The sequence below is a fragment of the Erithacus rubecula genome (genome assembly GCF_903797595.1).
Source record: "Erithacus rubecula genome assembly, chromosome: 8".
Classification (NCBI taxonomy): Eukaryota; Metazoa; Chordata; class Aves; order Passeriformes; family Muscicapidae; genus Erithacus; species Erithacus rubecula.
In genome coordinates this window covers 5,235,171-5,260,417 of record NC_136659.1, presented here as the reverse complement: position 1 = coordinate 5,260,417, position 25,247 = coordinate 5,235,171, and the positions used below count along the sequence as shown (strand labels likewise).

The following is a 25,247-nucleotide window of genomic DNA, read 5'->3' as shown; positions in this document are numbered from 1 at the left end:
TGAAAATGTCTCTTTGAATGTTTATTTGATTTTTATATTTAGTAGAATTTACAGGTTGCACAGCTGGAAACTAGGCATGCAAACTTAGACATGTCTTAACATGAAGTTTTTAATGCCAGCAGCTCTTACAAGAGAAGAGCAGTTTTACAAAACAGGTTTTTTTTTTTTCCTGGCCTATCAAGAGAAAGTGCTGTAGTAAACTGTTAATGGACATACAGGAGCTTTTCCTGTTTTTGAGCCTGAGGCATCCTGAAAGTATTTCTGTTTATTAATCCAAGTTACTAACTTGGGGAATGGCAGAGTTTTTACTGTCATTGAAAGTCCATCAATTTCCTTGTTAAATTCAGAGTTTTTTAGTGCAGATTCATTTGCAAACAAAACTTAAAGGTGAAGCCATTTTTTTACTGAGATTATTTCAGAATATGCTGTCACAGTCAAGTGGAACTGTACTTAGCAGTGTTTTATCTCAGCTCTGCAGTAACAGCAAATCAAGACCTCTTGAAGTAATAAACACTTTAAATTGCTTCAAAGTATGGTTTGTGGTAATTACTGATGTAAGAGGTTTGGGGATGAAAATAGAAAATTTTTAATTTAAATAGCCCTGCTTCTCTTTTATTGGGAGACAGCCCTGCTGCTAATTTGGAGTAGGTTGGGTTTAGCAACAACAAAAGAAAGTAAATAATGGGTCTTTCCATAATACAGTAAATGTTTAGGCTTTATTTTATTACCATGCTAAGCCATGTAGTTCCTGTGATACTTCCCAGTGTTCTTAAAACAGGTTGATGTGAATGAGTGGCTTGAGTGAAGTTCAGGGGTTTAAATGCAGCTTTGAGGCACTGACTGCTGACAATGCTTGTGCCTGAACATAAACTTCCATTTATTCATTCCACTTCAGCTGCACATATATAGTAATTTTGTTGTTTGATGTTTTTTCTTCTCCTTCAACATCCTCTGCCCTCAATTAGGACATAAAATCTCAAGCTTAGATTTTTGCAGTGGGAGCTGTAACAGTATTGGGGCAAAAGGTCTCTTTGCTGTATATTAATTTTGGGTGTATTCTGGGCCAAAGGCAGTTGAACTGGATTCTGTTTTCCTGTTTAGAGGCCACTTATCTTAGATGTGGGCCTTAAGCAGAATTTTTTAGTTGACCGTTTTCTTGTTGGCTGCTTCCAAATGAGTACAAGATAGAAAGTATAGATACATAGTAGTCTTAATTTTCAAAGTGAAATTAGTATAGAAGAATCTAATAGCATCAAGTGAGGAAGAGAATCTGAATTTTGTTTAATGATAATATTATTATTTACCTCATTAGTGTTGGTAAGAAAATGCTGGTTTAATTAAAAACATATGGCCTTGTGAATCATGTGCAAACAATGCATGTAGTCTGATCTCTCTGAAGTTTGGTAACTGCACGTGACAGCAAATCAGTATTATGAGTAGTGAACTTCACAGCTATAGAAATTAGATTGTTGGTAGTAGCACAGAATGACTTGACTTAGTTGAGAGCTTATCATAGCAGGGTACCATTCTAAAGATCTGTGGGAAGAAATGCTGTGTAACTTGAAGAAAATCCATCATCTGAGCCCATTAATTTTTTTTTTTTTAATATGTAGATTAGTTTCTAACCATAACTTAGCATGATCTTTTTCAACATAGCTGTTTAGTAATATACAAAGGTACTCAGAGTTGACTGCTGGGATATTCTTTGAGTAGAATATTTTGGGGCTGAAGCAGCTGGAATTCCATAGCTTCAAATCTGTGAATGCTGTACTAGTAAGAACATTTTAAATTTGTGAATTTCTTTTTAGTGCTCAAAATTGTGGTAATTCTGCATTGTGGGGTACCTAATAAGAAATACATTGAGGAATGGTTATTGCAATCCACATGGGGGGCAAAAAGTGGTATCATAGGCTGAGAAAGGGCTACTGGTTTTGTCTGGTGCTCAGAATTTTGTGTGAATACTCTAGAGCTGTGTATGGGCAAATGGCCTATGTATGTTCTACCACAATGTTCCTACCCATTACAGTACTCACAAAGGATTTAGTATTGACTAATACAACTATTAAAACCAAAAACTACATTATTTCTAGAGCAAAATTCTCTCTGTGTGTCTTACCACACTTCCATGCTTGTGCAAAAGTGCTAGGGTTGGGGTTTGTATGTTCATTCTTTTATGCTTTATAGAGTAAACTATAGGGAGTGTGAAGTGTGTTCACCATTTTGGGAGAGGTTTAACTTATGGAGACTGTTTTACCTGCGAAGCTGAATGCAGGTAACTCTATGGATGAAAACTAGTGATGCAACAACAACTAGTAATCTGTTAATACCAGTTCTTGGAAAGGAGCTGGGCTGCTGTGGAACATGGGAGAGTGAAGCAAAAAGCATTTACCTACTCATTCAGTGATGTCTTGTCATCTTTCAGTTCAGCCTATCTAGGTAGGCTTGTACAGCTTTCTAGAAGCTGGAATTGTGGTGTATGTGAGGGATGCTTCCAGCATCTTGCAGGAATTTTCTTATTTCTCAATCAGACTAGTGTAGTTTATTAGTAGGAAGAGTTCCAGTTGTGATGTCTGCTAACAAAGGATGGGAAGAAGCAAAGAAGGAGCATATTCACATCTACTGAGAGGATTTCCAGTTAGACTGAGGATAACACTTGTCTTTTGCTGAGTTCCTGAGCCACAGGAGGATGTACATGTTGATGTTTTCAGATCTCTATTTCCTTGAGAATGTCTGTATAAGGGCTTGGGTAGAACATAAATTTTAGTAAACATTTTGGAGAGCTGATTTATAGGAAGGAAAACATCTGTTTCTAGGGAAAATGAGTGTATGTGAACCGAGTGTTTGAAAAATTTTAAGTCAACAGTGGCAGATTTCTTGTCTCTTATCTAACAGTAACCATATTGGAATTTAACAGGGCAGTAACAGTACACAAATATGTGTTGGTTAACTTGTTTTTTTAGTAATCCTTCTAGTAGAGAAAGTTACATGTTTTGCAGCAAGAACAACAAATTGAAATAATTTGACAAAGGTTCTGACACCCATGACACGGAGTTAATTAAAACTTCATTCATTTGAAGCTCTATGATTAATATTTAATATCCATTTACAGTATAGTTTGTACTTTTGAATTGTATAGACTTCAGTGTGTGTACAGAATAGCTTTTTTTTGGCATGTGTGGTGTGCTGCTCTAAGGAGATCGAAGCAACAATTTAATATCTAACATGCTGTGGATGTTGCTGAATTTATCTTCATTATAAATTCCTCTTGTATTATAGATATGATACTGTAATAAAGTTTAGTGCCTTTGTGGGAAATTAAGCAAATATGAGCCTTTTGATATCAGAATAGTACATGAATATACATCATGATGGTCATGTACTACTGGTAGGTGTTTTAGAAACTTTCAATAATGACTCTTTGTTTTGTTTTTTTTTCTTGGCTACCGTTTCTTTTTCAGGTATGTAAAACTTCACTGAGTTTCTCTCCTCTTCTCCCCCTGTAGTTGCATGTGATGTTTGTTAACTTTTTTCCCCTCTCTACCTGAACTTAGTTTGGAAGTACTATTAGTAGTTATGTGTCTCAGTATATTCACAGTGCTTTGCACAATAGTAAAATTCTAATAAGTAAGTGTAAAGTTGTTTGTGAGTATTAGAATAACCAACATCCAGTAGAAAGTGTGCTGATTAGAGTTACAGATGGTTGTAATGTTCTCTTGGATGTAGGTAATAGTGTATTAGTTCACATAAATGTAATACTTTAGAATTTAAGAGTAATTTGTTTATATGTAATTTTTCTCTCTTTTTATTACACTGCTTTCCCAGCAAGGACAAGTTTGGAAGGTTTGCAAAGCTTTTCACCTTCCCTTTGCCCGCTTGCCCGCTTTCAGAATCGGTCTCATACTCCATGACTTCTGTCTCTACAGTCCACAACTCGGTCATAGAAATCAATGTGGAAAAGTTTTAAAATGAGTTGCCATTCGAGTTCACTCTGTTGCTTTAGGAACACCTAGCATGTAATTTAGTTTTGCATGAGACGTGAAACTCCTTTGCAAACTCCTCTGAGGAAAGGTAAAACTAAGTGAATATTTGAGAGCAATACAGTTTGAGCGCATATTGTGTCATGTAAGTAACGCTGCTTTTAGTCTGTTACTCCAAATGAAATGGTATCACATGGCTCAGAGTAGCAGAGAAGTGTCTGACAGCATGCACTGTAGCTGCCAACAGGAGCTGCTTCCTCAGGTGTCTGTCCAGAAAAGCTGTTCTGTCTACGTAAGTTAAGAGGCTTAGCACTTAGTTGTGACTTCACATCAAAATTTATTGAAACTTTTTGATTGCTGCTTTTAAAGCTCAGCCTGTGCTGCTGTAGGAATAAAGAACATGAGTAAAGCTTCACTTCCCAGTTTAAGGAAGTAGAATATGCTAGGCAAATATTGGTGGTTCGATTGTGGGATGGAAAATTGTCTTGCAGTTAGCTACTGGAAAAAAAATTAAATGCAGATTGGTGGTGGGGTGTTTAGTTTTGTTTCACAAGGGGTAGTTTAATCATTTAATGTGCCCAGTACTGTCCTCCACAGATGATGACATGATCGAGTTTTCTAACAGTTTGTTAAATCCAGATGAATACAATACTACCTCAAACCAGGAATAGCATTAAAAGGAAACATTTTTTTTTCTCCTTCTTTTAGGACTGAGTTTTTTCCCCTCACTGCTGTTCTGCACTAACTGCTTTGATACTCCATGCATCTTTTTCAGTAGAAGAGCATCTCTGTACTGTTTCCCATTGCATATTTCAGCTGTGACAGTCCCTGCACTTTGCCTTTCATTTTATCACCTGCTCACTAAAAGCAAACAAACAAAAAGAGGAATCTTTCTAGTTTGTCTTCAGATTTGCAACTATCACTTAGCTTTACATGAATGATTGTTTCTACTTCATTTTGTATTGTATTTTTTTATAGGCATGTGGTGACCCCAAAGCCAAACCATCCTACCTTATTGACAAAAACCTGGAATCTGCTGTGAAATTCATAGTCAGGAAGTTTCCAGCAGTAGAAACACGCAACAACAACGTAAGTAATCAAATGGCCATATAACTTTTTTTCTCACTACCCTTTCAGCACAATCTGAGAGGTTTACATTTTCTTTTTATAAAGCATCTGATGCTGACAGTTGTAGATGGAATAAGATGTTGATTCAAATGTCTGACCGGATACTTAAAGGAGCTATCTTTAAGGAGAGAATATTATACTGTAATTCTGGATGGGTTTTATTAAGATATAACTCTTCTGGTTTTCTTTTTGCCTGCTCTCTTCTATTCCATTTCAAAGAATTGTCAATGGAAAGGAATTGTTGGAAAAATCATGCCTGACTTTAATAGGAGAAATTCCTGATAACCAGACTGATTACAGAAGATGAGAGTTGCATAACTTTACTTGTGATGTGTCCTAACCAGCAGACCAGTAAAAAACACCTGGCTGCAATGTGGGAAGAAATGTTTGTACTTCACAGGTACCCTTGCCTATGGAGTCAGTCCCTGTAGGAGTAAAGAATGCTTTAATACATAAGGAGAAACATTGTGAAGTACAAAAACATGTAAATATAATTGTTTCCTCCTCATATAATGAGTTCAGTCACAAAAGTAAATTATGTTTTATGTTTGAGTGACTCAGTATTGCTGAATTTGACTTGGAAGGCTTTTTTTAGGTAATTATTAGGCTAGAGGCAGGCATTTTGGCAGGTGATGTACATTTGTTTCCCTGTTTCAATTTGAAAGACAAGGGCCCTTAAAATGTTTGTTTCACCTGCTTATATTTCTTTCCAAAGGTGGAAAGTGGAGGTAGGTGTTGGGTTTGCATGTTCCCTGCATGCAAGTGTGTGCCTGTGTGCTTGGGAGGTTTAGGCTTGCCTTAAGCATTCAGGTTTCTGCAGAATGGTAGTGGTGATAGCAATGAGAATAATTAGTTCCTTTTACATTGCCATCTCAAATTTGTATGTGATATCTTCAACAATACCAATGGAGAAAAATCCCAGAGAAATCAGAAGAAAACCTTTACCTTATGGAGGAAACAATTTCATGTGCTTTTTCACTTTATAACTTGTACATGCTTTGTACTCTTTAATATTGCTCATTTTTGTGTTGAATTTGATTGTGTTAGCAACAAATATAGAAAATCTTCATCAAATTTATTTAAAAATAATCAATCTGTTAAATCATTTTTTGTTAAATGCTTCTGTACTCTCTAAGCTTGGGTAGAAGATCAACTGTTGAAAGACAATGTACGTAGAATTTACTTACATGCAACTTATGTGTGCTTTAAATGTCTTCCAGTTGTTAACTATGAGTTTGGAGCTTAACTAATGATAGATATTTAAGGGTTTGGTGCTGTGAAGTTTATGGAAAGAGATCAAAGAAAACTTGCTATATTTTGACAATCACAGTTTTTAAAATAGGGCACACTCACAATGTTTTGTCATTGCTGTGTGTTTATTTACTATGAGCTAGCCAGGCCTGTGTTCACTAAGCAGACTTGAAAAAAGCTTACCCTCCTTATGTATGAACACACTTTAAAGTAGGATTTTGAGCTGTAGCAATAGGCAGCTGGGGTTTCTGTCCTGTAGTCACAGCTGATGGCATTTCCCTTAGTTATTTACAGCTGTTTCCCATAGAGTGTTGTAACTCCCAAAAAAAGAAAAGTGTAATAGAGATTTAAAAGAGCAAGAAGCTAATTGGAACAGACACACATTTATTAAAGAAATATTACAAAGGATTACTGCAGTGGAAATAGCTAAGAAATCATAAGCTGTGTTTCCTCCTTGCAGTGAAAATTCCAGGACACCCTTTCAGGAAGGGGTTTTGGATTTTGTATGTTCCAGTGCAGCAGTTGCCACTGCCTAGCACTGTGCACCTATGCTTTTAACACGTGGTGATGGTCCCAAACAAGCTTGCATTCAGTTTTAGAGAATAGGTAGTGCCAGCTTTTTCATGTTTTTTAGGCCTATTTTAGCTGTTTTTTTCTCAGGTATTGTCATCTACATCATCATTGTGTTTTGTGTTTTAGAAATGAGCAACACATTTTTTTAAGAGTATGAACAATGTTTGCTGTAATCAGATGATGTTGAAAAGCATGAATTTTCATTCTATTGGAACAAATAATTCTGTTATATTTGCTATTGATATCTTTTGCACCTTTATCCACGGACAACAGACTTCCTGGTTCTGTTCCTCCTTCAGTGTTTGACATGCTGAGTCATCAGAGCAATGTCTGACAGATGCTGATTTTTTCACTATTGTACTGAGTGTGAAAATTTGTGGGCAGCTCAAACAGTGAAGTGGCTGATGAATCCTTGCTGACCAGGCTGGGAAATTAAATGGAGTAGTTCATCTTCCAAGGATTAATTATAGATAAATCTATACCTTATCAATTAATAATTCTGTCCCATTGTTCAAGGGCAGTCCTTGTGATGTCTTACAATTGCCCTTTCTTTTGCATTGTGAATCACATGATCTTGAAATTGTGCAGTTTGAACACTGGGCTCTTAAAGTGTTAATTAAATGGGCCACCAGGGTAGTATTGCTGCACACTGTGTGAAATAACCTGCAAAGGAAGAAATGTATATAAGCAAAAACTTGAAGGATTCAGAATGTGAGAAACAAACAAGATAGACAGGATCCTGTTTGAAAGGGAAGTTTCTTCTGTGCATGGGGGAGCTTTACTATTTATAAATTTTATTTATTTATAGATAAATTTATTCATTTATTTTAAAATTAACTAAATCTTTGTTTTGAAAAAGCCTTCTAAGCTGCAGATGGCTTCCAAAAATTTTATAGCATCGTTGTTCTTGGTCAGGTCTGTGATCTGATTGTGCTTGCAGTGACTCAGAGTATCAATTATTGGTACTGAATTTCCTGGCCTAGCTTCAGAAGGAAGGTTCCAAAGTAAAGTATGCAGAAGCAGCCTGATTTTTCTGATGGCTATTTAGACTTCATCCTCTTGTAAGTGTGTACAGGCAAGGTTCTTGTCACAGAGAAATCTGAAGAGAGCATACTGAACTCAAAAAAGTTGTAGGACCTAAATTTGCTCTGTTCTCAGCCAATGCTAATACTTAATGCCTTTTAAAACCAGAATAAAATACTTCACAATGAGGAACTGGAAATGCAGAGAGAAAGGCCAGAACTTTTTTTTAGATTGTGAGTAGGATTTGATAAATCTGCTGCCTGCACAGATAAAGCCTCATGGTTTTGTGTCATGAAGTTGTAGCCCCCCTTCTGCTTTCCCAAACACAACATATGACAAGTAGTGAGAATATCTGGCTTCTTTCTTGAACATATGTTTTTCTTGGTTTGTTCCTCAGCAATTTCCTTGTAGAAAAACTTATATTTTTACATGTCTCTTGGGAAAATTGAGGTTCAGTTTTTGCTTAGCACAAAGCAGACCAGTGAAGCATCACTTTGAAGTTTCTAAGTGTATGGTTAGTGAAGGAAAGATCTCTTTTCCAGATCTCCCTAGTCTTCATCATCTAGTAGGTATGTTCTCAGTATTTTTCATATCAATTTGATTTGTGTTTTGTACTGATGAATTTTCTGCTGTGTTGTGTCTGTGGGGACTGGAAATAATCATTTGGGAGCAGGGGACAAGCAGTGTGAGCACTTCCAGTCTACCAGGGTTAGGATCTATAGTTTTGGATTAGTTCACTTTACTTTTTGAATTTTTGTCTTTTCTCTTTTAGATCCCAGTGTGTGTTTGGTTTGCCTCCTGTGTCTTTCACAGTTTCACTTCATAATGAGCTGGTTACATAGCAAATTAGATGGATGTGGGAGAGGTGGTGTGGGCACAGTGTGTCTGAACCTCCTTGGCTAAAGCTTATTAATGCATGCTTTTATTAAATGCTCTCTTCTATTAAGAAAGCTCAAACCCACACTTTATAACCTTGATTTTAAATTTGTGATAGGTGCTTCCAGTAATTAGTCTTTTTCACAACACTTAATACAAATACTAACCTGATTTTCAAAGTTTTTTCTTTTGGCCCCTGCAAGTGGAGCTGCATGTCAAGGAAAATGTCATTTGTTTGCTTCTTTCTAATGAAGCATTTAGCACTGTAATTTTCATAGCACTAGGGAAGATAATTTAGAAACTGTCATCTCTGGAAAAATAACTTGGGAGTCTCAGCTCTGCTGCCTCATGTATTGGTAATACCTTTTCAGTGGTCATTTATTTTTGAGAAAATTATATGGTTATTAAACTATCACAGCTGTTCTCTTAAGTTTAACTTAAATTATTCCCATATTCAGTAAATGTTAATATTTTTTCCCCCTTTTTGGGGTGTTAGATCTCTTGCAGAGACTTGACTTTTCAGATAACTTCCAGCTTCCCTGAAGACCCCCAACTCCCCAAATTCCACCATAAAACTTAACTGGCCTTTTCCATGAAGGTTAAAACCTTTTCCAGGTGAGGGGGTGCCATGCACAGCTGCTTTTTCAGCTCTGTTGTTGCTCAGGCAGCTGATAGTGGTAAAGGATCACAAAAGAGATAAATTTTCCAGAAGTCACTGAGGCAGCAGTTTAGGTTATAAATGTTCCCCCTGCATGAGTAAAGTCAGATGATGAGCAATTATTCTCTGTTCAGCTTTGTATGAACAGTTAAGATGTTTTATGGTTGAGAATAGAATATACTAATGATAGTTATTTCACTATTCACTACTATTTCATCTTTTGCAAGAAAATTCAAAATATCTACAAATAATAAAATTTTATCTATTTTTTTACTAAAAAGTCATTCAAAATTGAAATTGCTTAGCTAATGACTTGCTATGATATTACTTACTGTTCTGTTTTGTATGCAGTAGTGTGTCTGATGTCTTCAGGTGTTATAGATGTAAGACTGACTTAAAATGACATATCCTATGTCATAGGATATAATTATAAAGTTTTTCAGTCTAACAGTCATTTGTGAGTGGGCATTTTTTTCATAGCAATTCTAAGAGGAAATTCTGAAATCTCCTAAAAATGTTTCACCAAACAGAATTCTTACAATTTTTCAAAATAGTAAGTGCTGTCAGCTACAAAATTTTTCTTGGTTTGACCTTTCCCTGGGCCTGAATCTGAGACAGATTTGGATAGCATCCAAATGTTGTAATTTTTTATCATTATTTGTAATAAATCATTGTAGAATGCTGCTGTAAGTCATGGAAGTCCATCCAAGTCACTTGCCAAGGTAAATAAATCTTGCTCATAGTGTCTGCAATACCTGCAGTGAAATAAAGTGTGTAACACTTTAGCCTCTCCTTCATCACACAAAACTCTTTGCTTTAATGATTGACAATTTAAGAGCTCAGACTTTAAAAACCAAGAAAATAAACAAGAAAAACCCACTGAGATGGCATTCCAAAAATTATATGAGCTGTAAAAATATAACAAAAATTACAATTTTATAATTAAAATTCAAAAAATATTAAAACTTGCAAGTTTAAAATTACAAAAAAAATTTGCCAATTAAAATTTGCAATGAAGTTAAGAGAATGGGGAAACTGTTCCTTATGGATGAGAGGTAGATCAGATTTTGAAGAGAAGCCTCCCTGCTCCAGTTGTCTGCCATTATTAATTCCCTGGGAATGGTAACAGTTATGGAGCATCACAGGTGGCTATTTTCTTTTAAAAACTGTTAACTTATGCTACAAACTTCAAAACCAACTAAAATACATCTTGTGGTAGACATACATTAGTTAGTAAGCACATTAAATATTCTATTATATCTTTTTATATGTAGCACAGTAATTTAAAAACTGCTTTTAATTGGAAATAAAGAAAAAAGAAAACCAAGGACACATCCATAATTCTAGAGTTAATTTGCAGAATTTAAAACTGTTTTTTTTTTTTTTTATTAGATGATTCTGTCTTTCTCTGCTGTTGTGTTATCAATTTTGTAGACATAGAAATTTGTTAAAATTAATTGAGTTTTTCAGATGTTCATCTGAATACTCTATAGGTGATAGTGAGTATAATAAATGACATAAGATTACTGGTAGTGATTTACCTCTCTCCAGAAATTTAACAGTCAGAATTTATAATACTGCTTTTTGGGGCTTGTATTCCAGCTGGTAAGATGGAGCTGATGGTATTTTTGCTGAGGACATGGTAAAATCTATGGTTTTGGGTTGTAGAAAACAAATACAAGTGTTTAATGATCAGACTTGCAGGAAAAATGCCACACTGATATAAGAAGCAGAAAATTAACCTTCCTATTGTCTATTTCTAGATCATGAAATAAGACATTTATTCACATACTGCTGCTACCAGTCAAATAAACATGATAAAAAATTGCAGTGGCTTTGTTTTTACACATATAAGACTCTCTGAACAACCTCTTCTAGTTTGATCTTTCTCATGAGCCATTGTAATTAATTGGTATTTATTCACATAATTAGTATGCCAGGGTTTCATAATTTCTCCCTTTTCTGAGCCACTGTGTTCATATAAGCTTTAAGTGAGGCTGTCTTGCACTTTCTGATTTTATTTTGGCTTCTTTTAATGTACTTTATATGTTTACATAATTGACTGTGTAAGAAGGATCTTTGGGATTTAATATAAAGAAATAAAGACACAAGTTAAAGATCAGTTCCTTCTCCTATAGGTAATATATTCACAATGTGATAGCTTCACTCTTTCTTATTTATAAATAATTTTCAAACATTACCAGAGATGTCTTATTTTGTTAATAGACAAAAGAAATAATCTCAGATTAATTATTTGAGGATTTTTTTCATCTTGCCATATTATGCTGAAATTTTTACAGGTTTTCATAGGTCTTAAATCTAATTCACCTGATTCAACAAAAATACTGTTGGTATAATTTGTACTTCAGATTCTCCAAGAATAAATAAACCACTTACAGCTAGCCAGTCTACAAGGCATAGTCAGCTATAGTAAAAATAATATTTTGATGTTCAGGAATTATTTCTTCAGTGTATGCTATTTTAGGATATACTTACTATTGTTGGTCATTGAAAATTTTCAATAATGAATTGCAGGCTAAGGTAGAAAGCCTCAACTCAAGTACAAATTAATATAATACCAGCAACTTCTAAACAGATGTTAGGAAATTAGTAATGGAAAATTTTAATGCTGTGGTTGTGCAAACAGTTACACCCACATTCTTGAGTGATAAAAAAAGCAAATAAACACCCAAGATAGTGCGTGCTTGTAAGCTGTTATTCTAAACATCACAGATCATGCTGTGCTCTATAAATTGAACTTTTTGTCCCATACACGTATAACAGTGAATTTATGTTTTATTTTGGTACTACTATTTTAAATAAAAGTTTACTGACCCCTTTAACACTCAGTGTTCAAAGAATCATCATCTTAACTCTAGGAAAGTTTTAGCATCACTAAAGTGTAAGTATTTCTGGGAGTATTGGTAACAAGGTAAGAATGCACAGCAATGATTCCATGATTGCCACACTCAGCTACTTTGTAAAGCTTCACAGAATTTCTGAAATTTTATTATTTCTTTTGCAATCGTGGTTTCCAGCACCATCTCCCTCTTTGCCATCTCTCTCCATTTAATGTATTGTGGTTTGAAATGGAATGTCCTGCAGGAGTGGACATTAATTGGTATTTGTTAAACCAAAAATAGGTGTAGTGTACAGCAACCTATGACCTTGAGTCTCTTTTAGCATTGCACCTTGCTTACACTGAGTTAGGATTGCAGTGGAAAAAATATTGTTAAGGGGATGTGCAGTTCTGGTTTGTTTTTTCTCTGCACTAGAAATAATCTTACTTGTGGATCACACCCTCTTGTCTCTTCCTGAAAATTCTTGAAAGGACTTTTCAGATTCATCTGGTTCACACTTGTATTAATTGCACAGAAAAAACCCTCTAATTCCTGCTTTATCTTCTACAAAGTGGCAAGAAATGCATGAAGTGCTCAGGCCAGGGTGCAAAATGACAACCACATATCTTAACTGAATTTTCATTGTGTTGACTGGTGAAGCAGTCCTGAAAATACAAAGCAGACTTTTCCTCTGGAATGGTTCCAAGTGGTCTGAAGGTGTACTGGAGCTGCACAGTGTGTGATGATGCTGCAAGCTTTATTTTCTGAGCTCAAGACAGTGGAAGTTAAAGCTATATACTGGAAAAGTATAGCTTTAATCCTCATGCTGAGCATCAAAATACAAGTCATGGAATTTGAAAACAGATTTTTGTACAGCAGCAAGTTAAATGGAAATAATCTATTTCCTGGTGCATGAGGTGTATCAGGACAAGTTACAATATAAATACTTGCACTTCTTTGCAATTAAGCTTTGGCTGATGCCTGTGTGAAAGAGACTTAAATAATAAGTGGGCAGGCATTCAAAGTCCAGTCCTCTGCAATGGTTTAAGAGTAGACAGGAGTATTTGATCATGTAGTCATTCTGATTTTTCTCATAACTCTCTATTCCTGTCTGCTGTGGTTATATGAGTTACAGTTCCAGTCTTCTTAAAGATCGTCCTCACCTCTAAAAATTCAGAGGAGAGAAGCAAAACTTATTTTACATATGATACCTAGTTGTGATCCAGGCAGTTTGTTTTATAAATTTAAGGAATTTTGATGTTTTACAGAAAACTGAGAATACAGAGCACAGCTTTATAAAAGAGAGTGAGCTGAAGAAGCGTACTCAGTTCCTTAACCTTTCATGAAAATAAGCTAATTGATTTGAAGCAACTTTTTAATCTGTTTTATAATTGATTGCTCTTGTTGAGAAAAAGATTTAACTTGATCATCTTTAAATTAAAATTTTTCAGATTTTTGGAGGACACTCTTTCCTATTGTGGCTGCTTTAACTCATTTCAATTCCTGTATCAGGAAGGAGACAATTTCTGGCTGGATATTGCCAGTCAAAAATTTGGATATTTGCCATGCTGTGAGACTGTCATACATAGCTAAGCAGAATGGCTGTTCACTAACAGCTGCTTTTTTGTGTTCTTAATTGTCTAAGTGATCAATCAAGTTCCTTTAGAAAAATCTTTAAAAATAAATGGAATTTCATTGTCTGTTTAAAATATATAAAAAAACAAATCCATGTGAATTATTTTACCTTTGTATTCACGTTTGCCTCTTCCATTTTATCCACAAGTGTCTAATGCTAGTGTTTTGCTTCTTTTATGTTTCTTTATTTTGTTGCTTTTGTTTGAATGTATTATTGTGTTTATATGGAACTGGTCAAAGAACCGTTACTGTATTTTATGTTTGTATCTACATTTTATTTTGCATGCTTAACGTGGCTTTGCCTGGATATTCTTTTTGGTAAGTTCAGAATTTCAAAGCATAATGTTTTTCTGTAGTAAAGTTTGTAACCTGCCACCTTGTTTTCTTCCACCTCAAGTAACATAATTATTTTGGTTTTGGCATACTGATTTGTGCTCATGTACTGTTCTGCTTTTGCAAATTATACATATGATAACATAACACTTTTCCTAACTACCATTTTCATCTCTAGCTGAGCTAAACAACATGACTCTGGTACTAATGTGTACTAATGTAACTTTTATCTTCAAAATGTAGTTGGCAGCTGTTAAAATGATCAGTGCTGAGAACTCTGTGTGTATTTGACACACACAGAACCTCAGTCTTAGAAAACCATTGCAGCTTCTTTGCATAGCCTGGTGGTTACTCTGCGCTTCACAGGTATTATTTTTCAGCAGACTTCTCAAGATCTTCTAAGAACAGTGAGCATGTTTATGTTTCTCTTTTAGCAACAGCTTGCTCAGCTCCAGAAAGAAAAATCAGAGATTTTGAAGAACCTGGCATTATACTACTTCACGTTTGTTGATGTTATGGAATTTAAGGTAAAGTATTACAAATGTGTAAGTTGTTCTGTCACATTTGGTTTCTGTAATTTTATTCATGAAATAGCACTGTACAATGAAATAACTGAACTTGAAACTCTGTTCTTTGAGTAAAAAAAAAAATGAAGCTCCATCACTAATTGTAGTAATGTGATCTAATTGTATCTTTTTAAACTAAAGTTATTCCTTTATTTTTTTCAAGGACCATGTCTGTGAGCTGCTAAACACGATTGATGTCTGCCAAGTCTTCTTTGATATTGTAAGTTTCTTGGTTTAAGCTTTCAAAAATTCTTCTATTCAGAGTCATGTGGGGAGAAGGACTTGCTTTTGTTTGTCTAAGAAACATCACATTTCCAGTTATAAATGCAAGAGGAATAAAAAAAATGTAGGGTTCAGATTTTTAACTTTCATGATAGTGAGATAGACCTTTCTCAGTAGGCTTTTTATGGACAGTAGTAACAGCATTGTTACCAGACACAAACATTTTTCTGTATATTTTGATTTATTACATCTGCAGGTTAATTCATAGTCATATATATGCATATGCCTTGTGAGACTCACAAGACAAGACTGTTACTGGTGTTCATCTAAGCTATGTGAGGAGGTCAATTTTGTAGGTGACTAAAGCAACTACAAAAGTATCTAAAAGTCATATATTTAAAACAAAACCACCAACAAACATAGCAAAAAAGTCCCCAATAGAAAACCTCCAGCACCTTTTCCTGTTGGTTTCAACTTTCTTAATATTTTTAATGTCACCTTGTTAGTTTGTCATTATTTTAAATTTGGCCAACTTAGATTCATAATATGAAAAAGGAACAAGTATGTATTCTGTGGAATGATGTTACAAGGCCAGTGGGATATGTGCTAATCTTTTACATCAGGGTCATATTAAAATAAAGTTCATAGGTTCAGCACTGCTGACTGCTTAGTAAACAAGAAAAGTTTTCCTATCTGTCAGGTAATCTGTGACACTTTAGCCTGGAAGGATTTATTTGGATGCTTTGGTTTCATGAGTGCAAACAGTTCTGGGAATTTGAATGCATAAATTAAGGTTATACAGACTTGTATGCCACCAGGACAAGAAGTTTGTTACAATGGTTATTTAAAAATGCTGAAAATTGGTGGAAATGTAAGGAAAAAATGTTTTATGCTTGTTTCTAAAAGTTTTTAAATGCTAATTTACTGGTTTTCATTTCTAGACTGTAAACTTTGATTTAACAAAGAATTACCTAGATTTGATTATAACCTACACAACACTAATGATCCTGCTGTCCCGAATTGAAGAAAGGAAGGCTATTATTGGATTGTATAACTATGCCCATGAAATGACACATGGAGCAAGGTAAAAAATTGATTGGATAAAAGATGTGCATAATGTTAATGATAGTAATGGCTACAGCTCAGTGACTTGTTTGTTGTTGATTTAGTGACAGAGAATATCCACGCCTTGGCCAGATGATTGTGGATTATGAAAACCCTTTAAAGAAAATGATGGAGGAATTTGTACCTCACAGTAAAGTAAGTAACTACTTTTCACAGGCATGTAGTAACCTTAATTGGGAGAAACAGAGATAAAAATTAAATATGCAAGAGTTTTTGTTGAAGGCCATTTGGTATAAATTTTACATAAGATTTCTGCTTACATTGAATGTCTAGGGCTGGGGATTGATACCCTACTAAAAAGCATAACCTGCAGAAATACAGAATGATAAGACCCATTAGTAAGGTGCCATTTTATTCACTAAGGGTTAGAAATTAATTAATTATCAGTTGTGGATCATCTGAGAATAGGTACTTCCATGTTTTGTGTAGGCTTGTAGCTTGAAATTAAAGAGAGTTACAATTTTTCTGTGAAGTTGGTTGTTTTGCTGGATTGCTGTCCTAGATGAATGTGATTTTCTATTTTGCAGCCTGAGGGGTTTTGCTTTGGATTTTCTTTAAACTGGGAATCCTGGAGATCACCACTGCCTCTTTAACAGTAGCTCCTGTACTCAAAAGCTGACACATTGCAGAGTTGCCTTCACTGAGTTAGAGCAGCTCAATTCCTTCAGTGCTTTCTGTACAGATGTTTCTGAGTTTCTGTTCTTACACAATTGGTTGTGTTGCTGTTTGGTGATATTTTATCTAGGCTGTATTTTCATGTAAGAATACCTTGGAAAAGTTACAGAAGCCTCACCAAAGCCAAAGTATATCCTGTTTTATCACTTCCACTTTGTTCACTAAATTTGCTATTCTCTCAAAGGAAACTAGATTTATCTGGTCAGGACTGACCAACTATTATAAAGATATTACTTTCTAGGTGCTTGCAAATTAATTGCCTAACAATTACAATTTACTTTGGAATCTTTAGCAGTAGCTTAAGTTAAATTCTAAGTTACTAGAGTCTAAAGTTTTTAAGTTTGGGGTTTTTATTTTGAAGTTTAGTTACTGGTTGTGTTTTCCTTCTCCAGTTTTCTCGAGATTTTTCTCGATTTCTTTAAACCTTTCAGTATTGTCACTAGAAGTTCAGAGTTGTTCAGCTGCTTTCGTAAGTGCTCTGAAATGAAATAGTTTCCAATACTTTTAACTGGTCTGTAATCTTACTGTTGTTACACTTTCCATGATTGCTGTCTTATTAAGATCTCAGGATCTCATTTACAAGCAATCTTTTCTGGTGCATATTTTAGCAAAGACGCTTTACTTCTCAGTATTATCTTTGTTTATGCTCTGGTATTTAATAGTAGATCAGTCCTTTCCATTGAAAGGCAAAGATGCCTTTCAGTGTGATTTTTGCTCTTGTGCTTATTCTGTGCTAGAAGTACAAATTTGGGTCAGGGATCTTTTTCAGGTGCCACACTACAGAAACACATTCTTGGGTTGTGCTCTTGTGGAACTGCAAACTTAAGATGTCATTCTGTAATCCCACTGCTTTGCAGCAAAGCAGGCAGTTGTTGCTTAGTCAAGCTTTACATTAGCTTCAGCAGATGACTTGTTTTGTTGTTTTTTTTTTTTTTTTGCCTGAGTGATCTTCTCTGCTCTCACACTGCTGAGATCTGGCTCCCAGAGGGTTCATTCAAGCCACCAGTATTGGTACAAAAGTCAGGGAAAAGACTTGCCTGGATAAACTTAATTTGCTGCAAAGATATTCCTGCAGACATTATCTGATCAAAACAATTATAGTTTGCTACCATAGGGAAAGACATAAAGGAAATGGCAGTACATACAACAATGCTTGAATAAATAATGAACAACTTCCAGTTGTTTGTGAGAGGGCTTTTGTGCCTTATTGGTTTTTTTCCATGGCCTCTTATTCTGAACTCAGAATTTTGTAACTCTGACTAAAAATAATAGAAACCAAACTCTCTTCATTCTTTACATCCTTTCTCTATCCTGGAATAGTCTTTTATATGTTAAATAAACTAGATGCAGTGAGGTCTAACCTTATGTTTAATTTCAAAACAAGCTCACTAAAATGTTTTGATGACTGTTAGCAATAATGCTGAGGAAACAGCTCTGATGAAACAGTACTAGCCATTCAAACTAATCATTAGCCTTCTTTCTAGTCCCTTTCAGATGCTCTGATTTCACTCCAGATGGTCTATCCTCGACGAAACCTCTCAGCTGACCAGTGGAGAAACGCACAACTCCTGAGCCTCATCAGTGCCCCCAGTACAATGCTTAATCCTGCACAGTCTGACACAGTATGGTCTTCTAATTTACATTCTGTGATACAGTTAACTAAGGTTTTCTGTAAAATAGTTGTCTATTGGATTGCCTCTGTGTCACTTTTAATTAGAGAAGTGAATAGGCTGATTAGTAGAGGGAAAAAGCTTTCTCTCATTAAGTAAAGTTTGTTACATTAACTCATACGTTCAGTTTCAGTAATTTGTTGACCAGAAGATAAAGGGAAGCAATGTTAACTTCTGCAGTTGTAGAGGGGAGGAATCCTGTGTACCCTCTCATGTGTTTGCATGCCAGGAGACTGGAAATCAGAACTGGTCCTTCCTGTAAAACTTGTGTTTGCACTTGCTGCCTCTCTTGTGATATGAATGATTCTCTTTCTGAGAAAAACTGAAGGTTTAACTGCTGTCAAGTCATGATTAGTATCCATCAAAAGCTTTTAATTCTTAAGTATTTTTAAATACAATGTTGATTAAAAAAAAAAAAAAGTCAAAATTTGTTCAAGGTGTTGGAGGGTATGGAAGCTCCATTAATATTCTAACCCTCAGTTTCTGAAGTGCTGAAACACTGAATCACTGTTAGTGGTCAGCATCCTTCTATGATTCATTAGCATTTAAGGCTTTGTTTGTCCCTTTTTGCTAAGTACTTATAACTAGTGTGCCAAAAATTACTGTGTTTTTTTTTTTAACAGATGCCGTGTGAATACCTATCTCTGGATGCAATGGAAAAATGGATCATTTGTGAGTAAAATATTCTGAAACAACTCATGGTTTTATTAAAAACTGGTTGACATTTAAAAGACTGCTTGCTTTCTGTACTGTACAATAGCTGTTGTATTCAAATAAGATTCTAGAAAGCTTGATTAAATTTCATTTGTACTAACATGCAGTGAAGCTAGAATTCAGTGCTGCTGGGATAGTGTGTCATCAGTTTGTTCCAGAATTTGAATGGAAGTGAGGGCTTCAGTAATTCTGATGAAAATAGTCAAGTAGTATCTGCATAAAGTAATTAATTTCACAAAAAATATTGCAAAAATACATCCATTAGAAATTAGGAGGTATTTTTTATATATTAGAAAATGTTATCCACTAAGTGTTTAATAATGATCTATGTAAACTATTTAAGACAAAATACATAATCCTCTCACTGTTCTCTTACTGTCTTTGTGCATCTGATTTGTGATATACATCAATGTGAACTTTTGAAGTTGGATTTATTTTGTGCCATGGAATCCTAAATAGTGATGCTACAGCTTTGAATCTTTGGAAACTTGCACTTCAAAGCAGCTCTTGCTTGGCTCTGTTTCGAGACGAGGTGTTCCATATTCACAAAGCTGCAGAAGATTTGTTTGTAAACATAAGAGGGTAAGTTTTTGTTCTTTCAGCTAAAAACACCCTGTTTCTTGAAGAACTGTTTCATACAGATTACTTCTGCTCCACATAAGTTCTGCTTAGGTACACAAACATTGTTGCTTGGTATCTTGACTGTTTCTTTAATATATAAGTTTTAGGGGCCTGATTTCATAACCACCACACCTTTTTTTATCTCAGTTCTGAAAGCCTGGTGAGTCAGTCTCTAAAATGGCAAGTCTGTAAGATTAATGATCTCACCCACAAATCTTGATTTACTGAAGGGAAATGATGTTACGAATATGGAGTTGGCTTGAAAAATTGCATCTTGCTGCTGCTGCTGTTTCTGCAGTACATTATATAAAAACTCAGAAACAAACTTGAGACCTCTACCAGAAAACAACAGGAGCACTTCAGTAGAAAGTATTTTTGGTTTGGTATCTAGTTTTGTCATTTAGCTCTTCTCAGGAGCTGGTTTTCTGCTGTATCCTGCTTGCTATAGCATTGTAGCTCCTCTCAAGTCCCATTCAGCTCTTTCTAAAATGTGCTACTGATTCTTACACCATATCTGATTGGCTTTTGCAGCTACAACAAGCGAATTAATGACATCAGAGAGTGCAAAGAAGCTGCTGTTTCACATGCGTAAGTGTCTGAAAAAGTTTTCTTAAAATCATAAAGATTATATAAATAGAATTTGTCAAATTCTGAATTAGTCATGCATTTTCAAATGAGATAATTTACTGATTGTTCTTTTAAATCTGGATTTCCTTAATGTCATTACTGATTTAACTTCCCAAGTTTTAGATTATTTTTCAAATTATCACAATGGAAGCACTGAGTTTATTTATTAGTTGTGTTTTGTCTGATTACAAAATTTGAATGCACATTAAATAAAAATGTTTTCATGTACTCAAATGCACATCACAGAGAGGGAGCAGAGAACTTGGGATATAAATTCATTTATACTTCCAGAATACACTGTGTTGGGGATGAGGATGTCGTTTTTTTGAACCACATTCTTCAAAATTCTGAACTTTTGAAATCAGTATAATATAATCTGCTTATGTTTGGTCTTTCTGCTTATGTTTGGTCTTAAATGCTGTTGAAAATCAAGTATTCTATGGGTATCACAGTGGGTAATGGATATTCTTTTGATGCAGGGGTTCAATGCATAGAGAGAGACGCAAGTTTTTACGTTCTGCACTCAAAGAACTAGCCACTGTCTTGTCTGATCAGCCAGGCCTCTTGGGTCCCAAGGTAATTGACAGCTTTTATGGTTTGCATTTGTGCAAAAAAAAAAAAATGTGTTTCTCAATGGTAAATCCAATATTTATATTCTTTGGTGGGAAAAAAACTCTTCACTCTGAGAAAACCTACTTAAATCTAAAAGTTTTTTAAATTCTTGGCTTTTAGAGACTGGTTGTCACTTGAGTGCACCAACTATTCAGCTGTTGTGTATATTGATAAGCTTGTGAACAATTTTTGTTTTTCAGGCACTTTTTGTATTTATGGCATTATCCTTTGCTCGTGATGAAATTATTTGGCTTCTTCGTCATGCAGATAACATGCCAAAGAAGAGTGCAGATGATTTCATAGATAAGTATGTTCATTTTTAATGCAATACCTTCAATACTACAATTTCACAGACAAAATAAATTGGAAGGCAATGGAATCTCAGAAAAGACTGGCCATATGGAGCAGCTGGGAACATTCAAAAAAATTTTCCTTGGGAATATTAATTGTCCCGTCAAAACAGAAAACTAAAAATACTGTTCTAGAAATTGGAACATATCAATGAAAATTAATGTATAAAATAAAAATGTTTTGTTCATTTAACTTTGAATAGGCAAAAATAAATGGCTTCACTGATTTTGCATTGATCAAATCAATGATGGATTTAAGAAAACTTAAAAAAAGCTTTATTTGTTGATTTGTGGAATGTCTCTTGTAGCAAAGCTGCCTTTTAAATTAGCTAAGCTTTATTTATGTAATACAGCATTACTGTCACCATAAACAGATGGTAAAATTGAGAAATATGATTACAGGATCTTACAAGTGTGGATAGGTAGGAGAATTTTCAGTATTATTGGACCCAAGATTGAACTGAAAGACTGCAACATTTTAAACAATAACAATCACAAGGCCATTTATAGAGCTGGAGTGGGAAAATCTTGGAATCTCTCCACTGGATTTAGGTTCTTTGGAAGGATGGAAGTTCCAGAGCCTCTCTGAAACAGCCTGTGCAAGTAGTTAACCATCCTCACGGCTTGGAAAAAAAAAACAAAACAGAAAAGCAGTTATTAAACTTGTATTTTTAAGGTTCAACCACTTTTTTGAAAAAAACATTTGTTTTAATTGAGCTGTAGAGAAGGGCTTCTTATTTAGAAAATGAACTGAATAATTATGCAAACTTTTGAGGATTGCTATGGTGATATCCTGCTAACTTATGTTCTGTTGAGTGGATTTGACCTTGCAGAGAAAATTACCTATGTAAGCTCTTTTTACAACATTAACATATATTTTCATACAGAAATCAGCTATTGGTAATTGTTTTAAAAGCAAGGTGTAGGAGAAAATCCCCTTGAGAAGCATCCCACTGATGGGAATCTGTTTTAATATTTTGAGTGATATTTGTAAGCTTTTCCTTGTCTTTTTGTCTAGGCACATAGCTGAGCTAATATTCTACATGGAGGAGCTCAGGGCACATGTACGAAAATATGGACCAGTGATGCAGAGATATTATGTACAGTATCTCTCTGGTTTTGATGCAGTGGTCTTAAATGAGCTTGTGCAGGTATGGCAACATCATGATTCTGGATTCTCAAATGCAAATTTTAACAAGGTTTTTTTGTCCAAAATGACATCATAAAATGCATCCCAGTTTGTGGATTTTGTTGAACTTCAGGGAATAAAACAAATTAACTCACTGTTTAATTCTGGGATTTAGAGTTCTGCTTGTGGTTCCTGTATAGAATCGCAGAATATCCCAAGTTGGAAGGGACCCACAAGGCTCATCAAATCCTGGCCCTGCAGAGTTCACTCCAACAATCCCACCCTGTGCCTGAGAGCACTGTCCAAATGCTCCTTGAGCCTTGGCAGCCTTGGGGCTGTGACCCAAGCCCTGGGGATCCTGCTTAGTGCCCAACCACTCTCTGAGGAAGGAACCTTTTCCTAAACCCCTCCAATGCAGCTTCATGCCATTATGAGTGGCATGAATTTATATACTTCAGTATTCATATATGAATATTATGAAGCACTGTTATTTTAGAGTTATGTTTGAAACAGCTGCTATCACTGAAGGGCTATAGAAACCTTTTCTTATTTAGTCCAACCAAGAAATGATAAACTTTCTGAAGTGCTTTGGTTATATTCCCTAGTGACCCCACTAGATAGAGCCCAAACTGAGAAAAGGGGGAAAAATGGGCTTGAATTTTAGTTGCCATTAATTCATGACATCTATCAAGCATCAGATTAGAGAGGTGATGGAGTAGTAATTTGGATTTTTTTCAGCCTTTAGGTTTCCATATCAGTTATTGCTGGAATTATAAGAAACTTCTGCATTGCATTATTTAACAGAAGTGTGGTCCTATTAATGGCTAAAACTAAAAAGATTTATGTTGCATTTTGTAAAATTTGAATGCTTAGTAAAATACATTTGAATTTTTAATTAAAAGAAAAATGGAGAGAGGGGTTTTTAGGAGGTAAATGATGCTGATGTGGGCTCTTGTTACATCTTGCTGCAGCCAGGTTTTCTTGCAGACAGGACAGAAAACATAATATGGCTATGTTTATTGACAGATTTTCCCATTTAGAACTGATACTGGTTTGGAAGCAATCTTTTCTAGATATTTGCCATCAATCAATGAATTAAAATATGAAAGCTATTAAATAGCAGTATTTGAAATATTCCATTGAAAAAGCTACCTCTTGTAGCTTTGTAGCTTTGAACATTTCAGAGTGTAACTGATAAATGGGGCATGGATATTGACATTTTTCATAAACCAAGTTTAAAGTGATAATAATAATAGCAACAACATTTATTTTAGAATCTTTCAGTGTGCCCAGAGGATGAATCAATCATCATGTCCTCTTTTGTAAACACAATGACTTCACTAAGTGTGAAACAAGGTAAGATCTTGGAAAATTGGTAACAGACTGGCAGATTCCTCTGAAAAGCTTAATCACTTTTGTTTCATGTAATCACTAGGAGATAAACTGCATTTGTTGCCTTGTTTGTCTTCCTTTTTGTATCTGCTTCTTGTGATGTCCCTTTTCCAAAGGATGCTATTGGGTAGTAATCCAGCCTTTTAATATAGAAAACATATTACACATATTTTCATGTTGATATTTTAATCTCTTTTGCTGCAATTGTACTGGATCAAAATTCATGGTAAAAACATGTGGTTTGTTATCCAAATACATCTTTACTACTTTGGGGTTTTTAGAAGATCTGATATAGTATATCTGAGTTTGTTATCATTTTCTAAGTGTTTTCTGTTCTATATTTTCCCCTGATGCAGTTGAAGATGGAGAGGTATTTGACTTCAGAGGAATGAGGTTAGATTGGTTTAGATTGCAGGTAAGAATTGGTAAATCTGTATGACATTTCACTAACCTAAAACTAAAATGTTTTGTAGATTACTACTGTTCTAGATTACTCTCACACTGCAAGTGGGTGACAAGCTATCTAAAAATAATCTACTCTTAAAATCAAACAAATACTTTCACAGATAATTTGCCATGATATGATATAACTTTATCTGCTTTGGGTACTTTTTACAAATCATCCCTTGGGGCGTTTATAACAGTTCAGAAATAGAAAGTGTTGAGGCTGAGCTGTTTGGTGGGTGTGCAGTGTGATTCAGCGTGCCTAACTGGTAAGGGAGAGCTTACAAGTTTGTGTTTTGCAAATACATTTGTTCTGCAGTTTATCTGTGAGTTAGTGCCTTATTCAGTGGTTGTTTAGAAACTTCACTGAAAGGCAGTTTGCTTTTTTTAAGCTCTAGTGGAAAGAGAAGAATCCCTTAATTTAATTATGCAGGTGTCCTGTGCATAGTGCAAACAGTATTTCACATTGGTATTGAGCAATAGCAATGAAATTTGCACAAAAGCAAATGAAAAGCAGACATAATATATAAAAAAGCAGATATAACATATAAATTGTATTATTATTGTCTTTCCAGGCCTACACCAGTGTTTCTAAAGCTTCACTTGGTCTTGCTGACCACAGAGAACTGGGAAAAATGATGAACACAATCATTTTCCACACAAAAATGGTAGATTCTTTGGTGGAGATGTTGGTTGAAACCTCAGATCTCTCCATCTTTTGGTATGCTACTAACCTGACTGTACCAGTTTTTTATTATTTATTTTTTATTTGTCCTTGCAAGTGTAATTTTTAAATACCACTCTTT

The 25,247-nt window shown here is 34.9% G+C and overlaps 1 protein-coding gene across 3 annotated transcripts in view; it reads left to right on the top strand.

The window, feature by feature from the left end:
- NCKAP1 (NCK associated protein 1) overlaps positions 1 to 25,247 on the top strand; it is a 54,380-nt gene that overhangs the window by 6,348 nt on the left and 22,785 nt on the right. The window contains exons 2-16 of one of the 3 annotated variants that reach the window (XM_079311688.1): positions 4,956 to 5,066; positions 14,735 to 14,821; positions 15,024 to 15,080; positions 16,024 to 16,166; positions 16,252 to 16,342; positions 18,367 to 18,504; positions 19,176 to 19,224; positions 19,692 to 19,848; positions 20,419 to 20,475; positions 20,994 to 21,090; positions 21,327 to 21,433; positions 22,495 to 22,627; positions 23,880 to 23,961; positions 24,354 to 24,412; positions 25,017 to 25,162. In XM_079311688.1, the coding sequence (XP_079167814.1) occupies positions 4,956 to 5,066; positions 14,735 to 14,821; positions 15,024 to 15,080; positions 16,024 to 16,166; positions 16,252 to 16,342; positions 18,367 to 18,504; positions 19,176 to 19,224; positions 19,692 to 19,848; positions 20,419 to 20,475; positions 20,994 to 21,090; positions 21,327 to 21,433; positions 22,495 to 22,627; positions 23,880 to 23,961; positions 24,354 to 24,412; positions 25,017 to 25,162 (1,514 nt within the window). Of the gene's footprint in view, positions 1 to 4,955; positions 5,067 to 14,260; positions 14,280 to 14,728; positions 14,822 to 15,023; positions 15,081 to 16,023; positions 16,167 to 16,251; positions 16,343 to 18,366; positions 18,505 to 19,175; positions 19,225 to 19,691; positions 19,849 to 20,418; positions 20,476 to 20,993; positions 21,091 to 21,326; positions 21,434 to 22,494; positions 22,628 to 23,879; positions 23,962 to 24,353; positions 24,413 to 25,016; positions 25,163 to 25,247 lie in introns of those variants that run through there. The other 2 variants (XM_079311687.1, XM_079311689.1) reach the window with 2 other exon arrangements.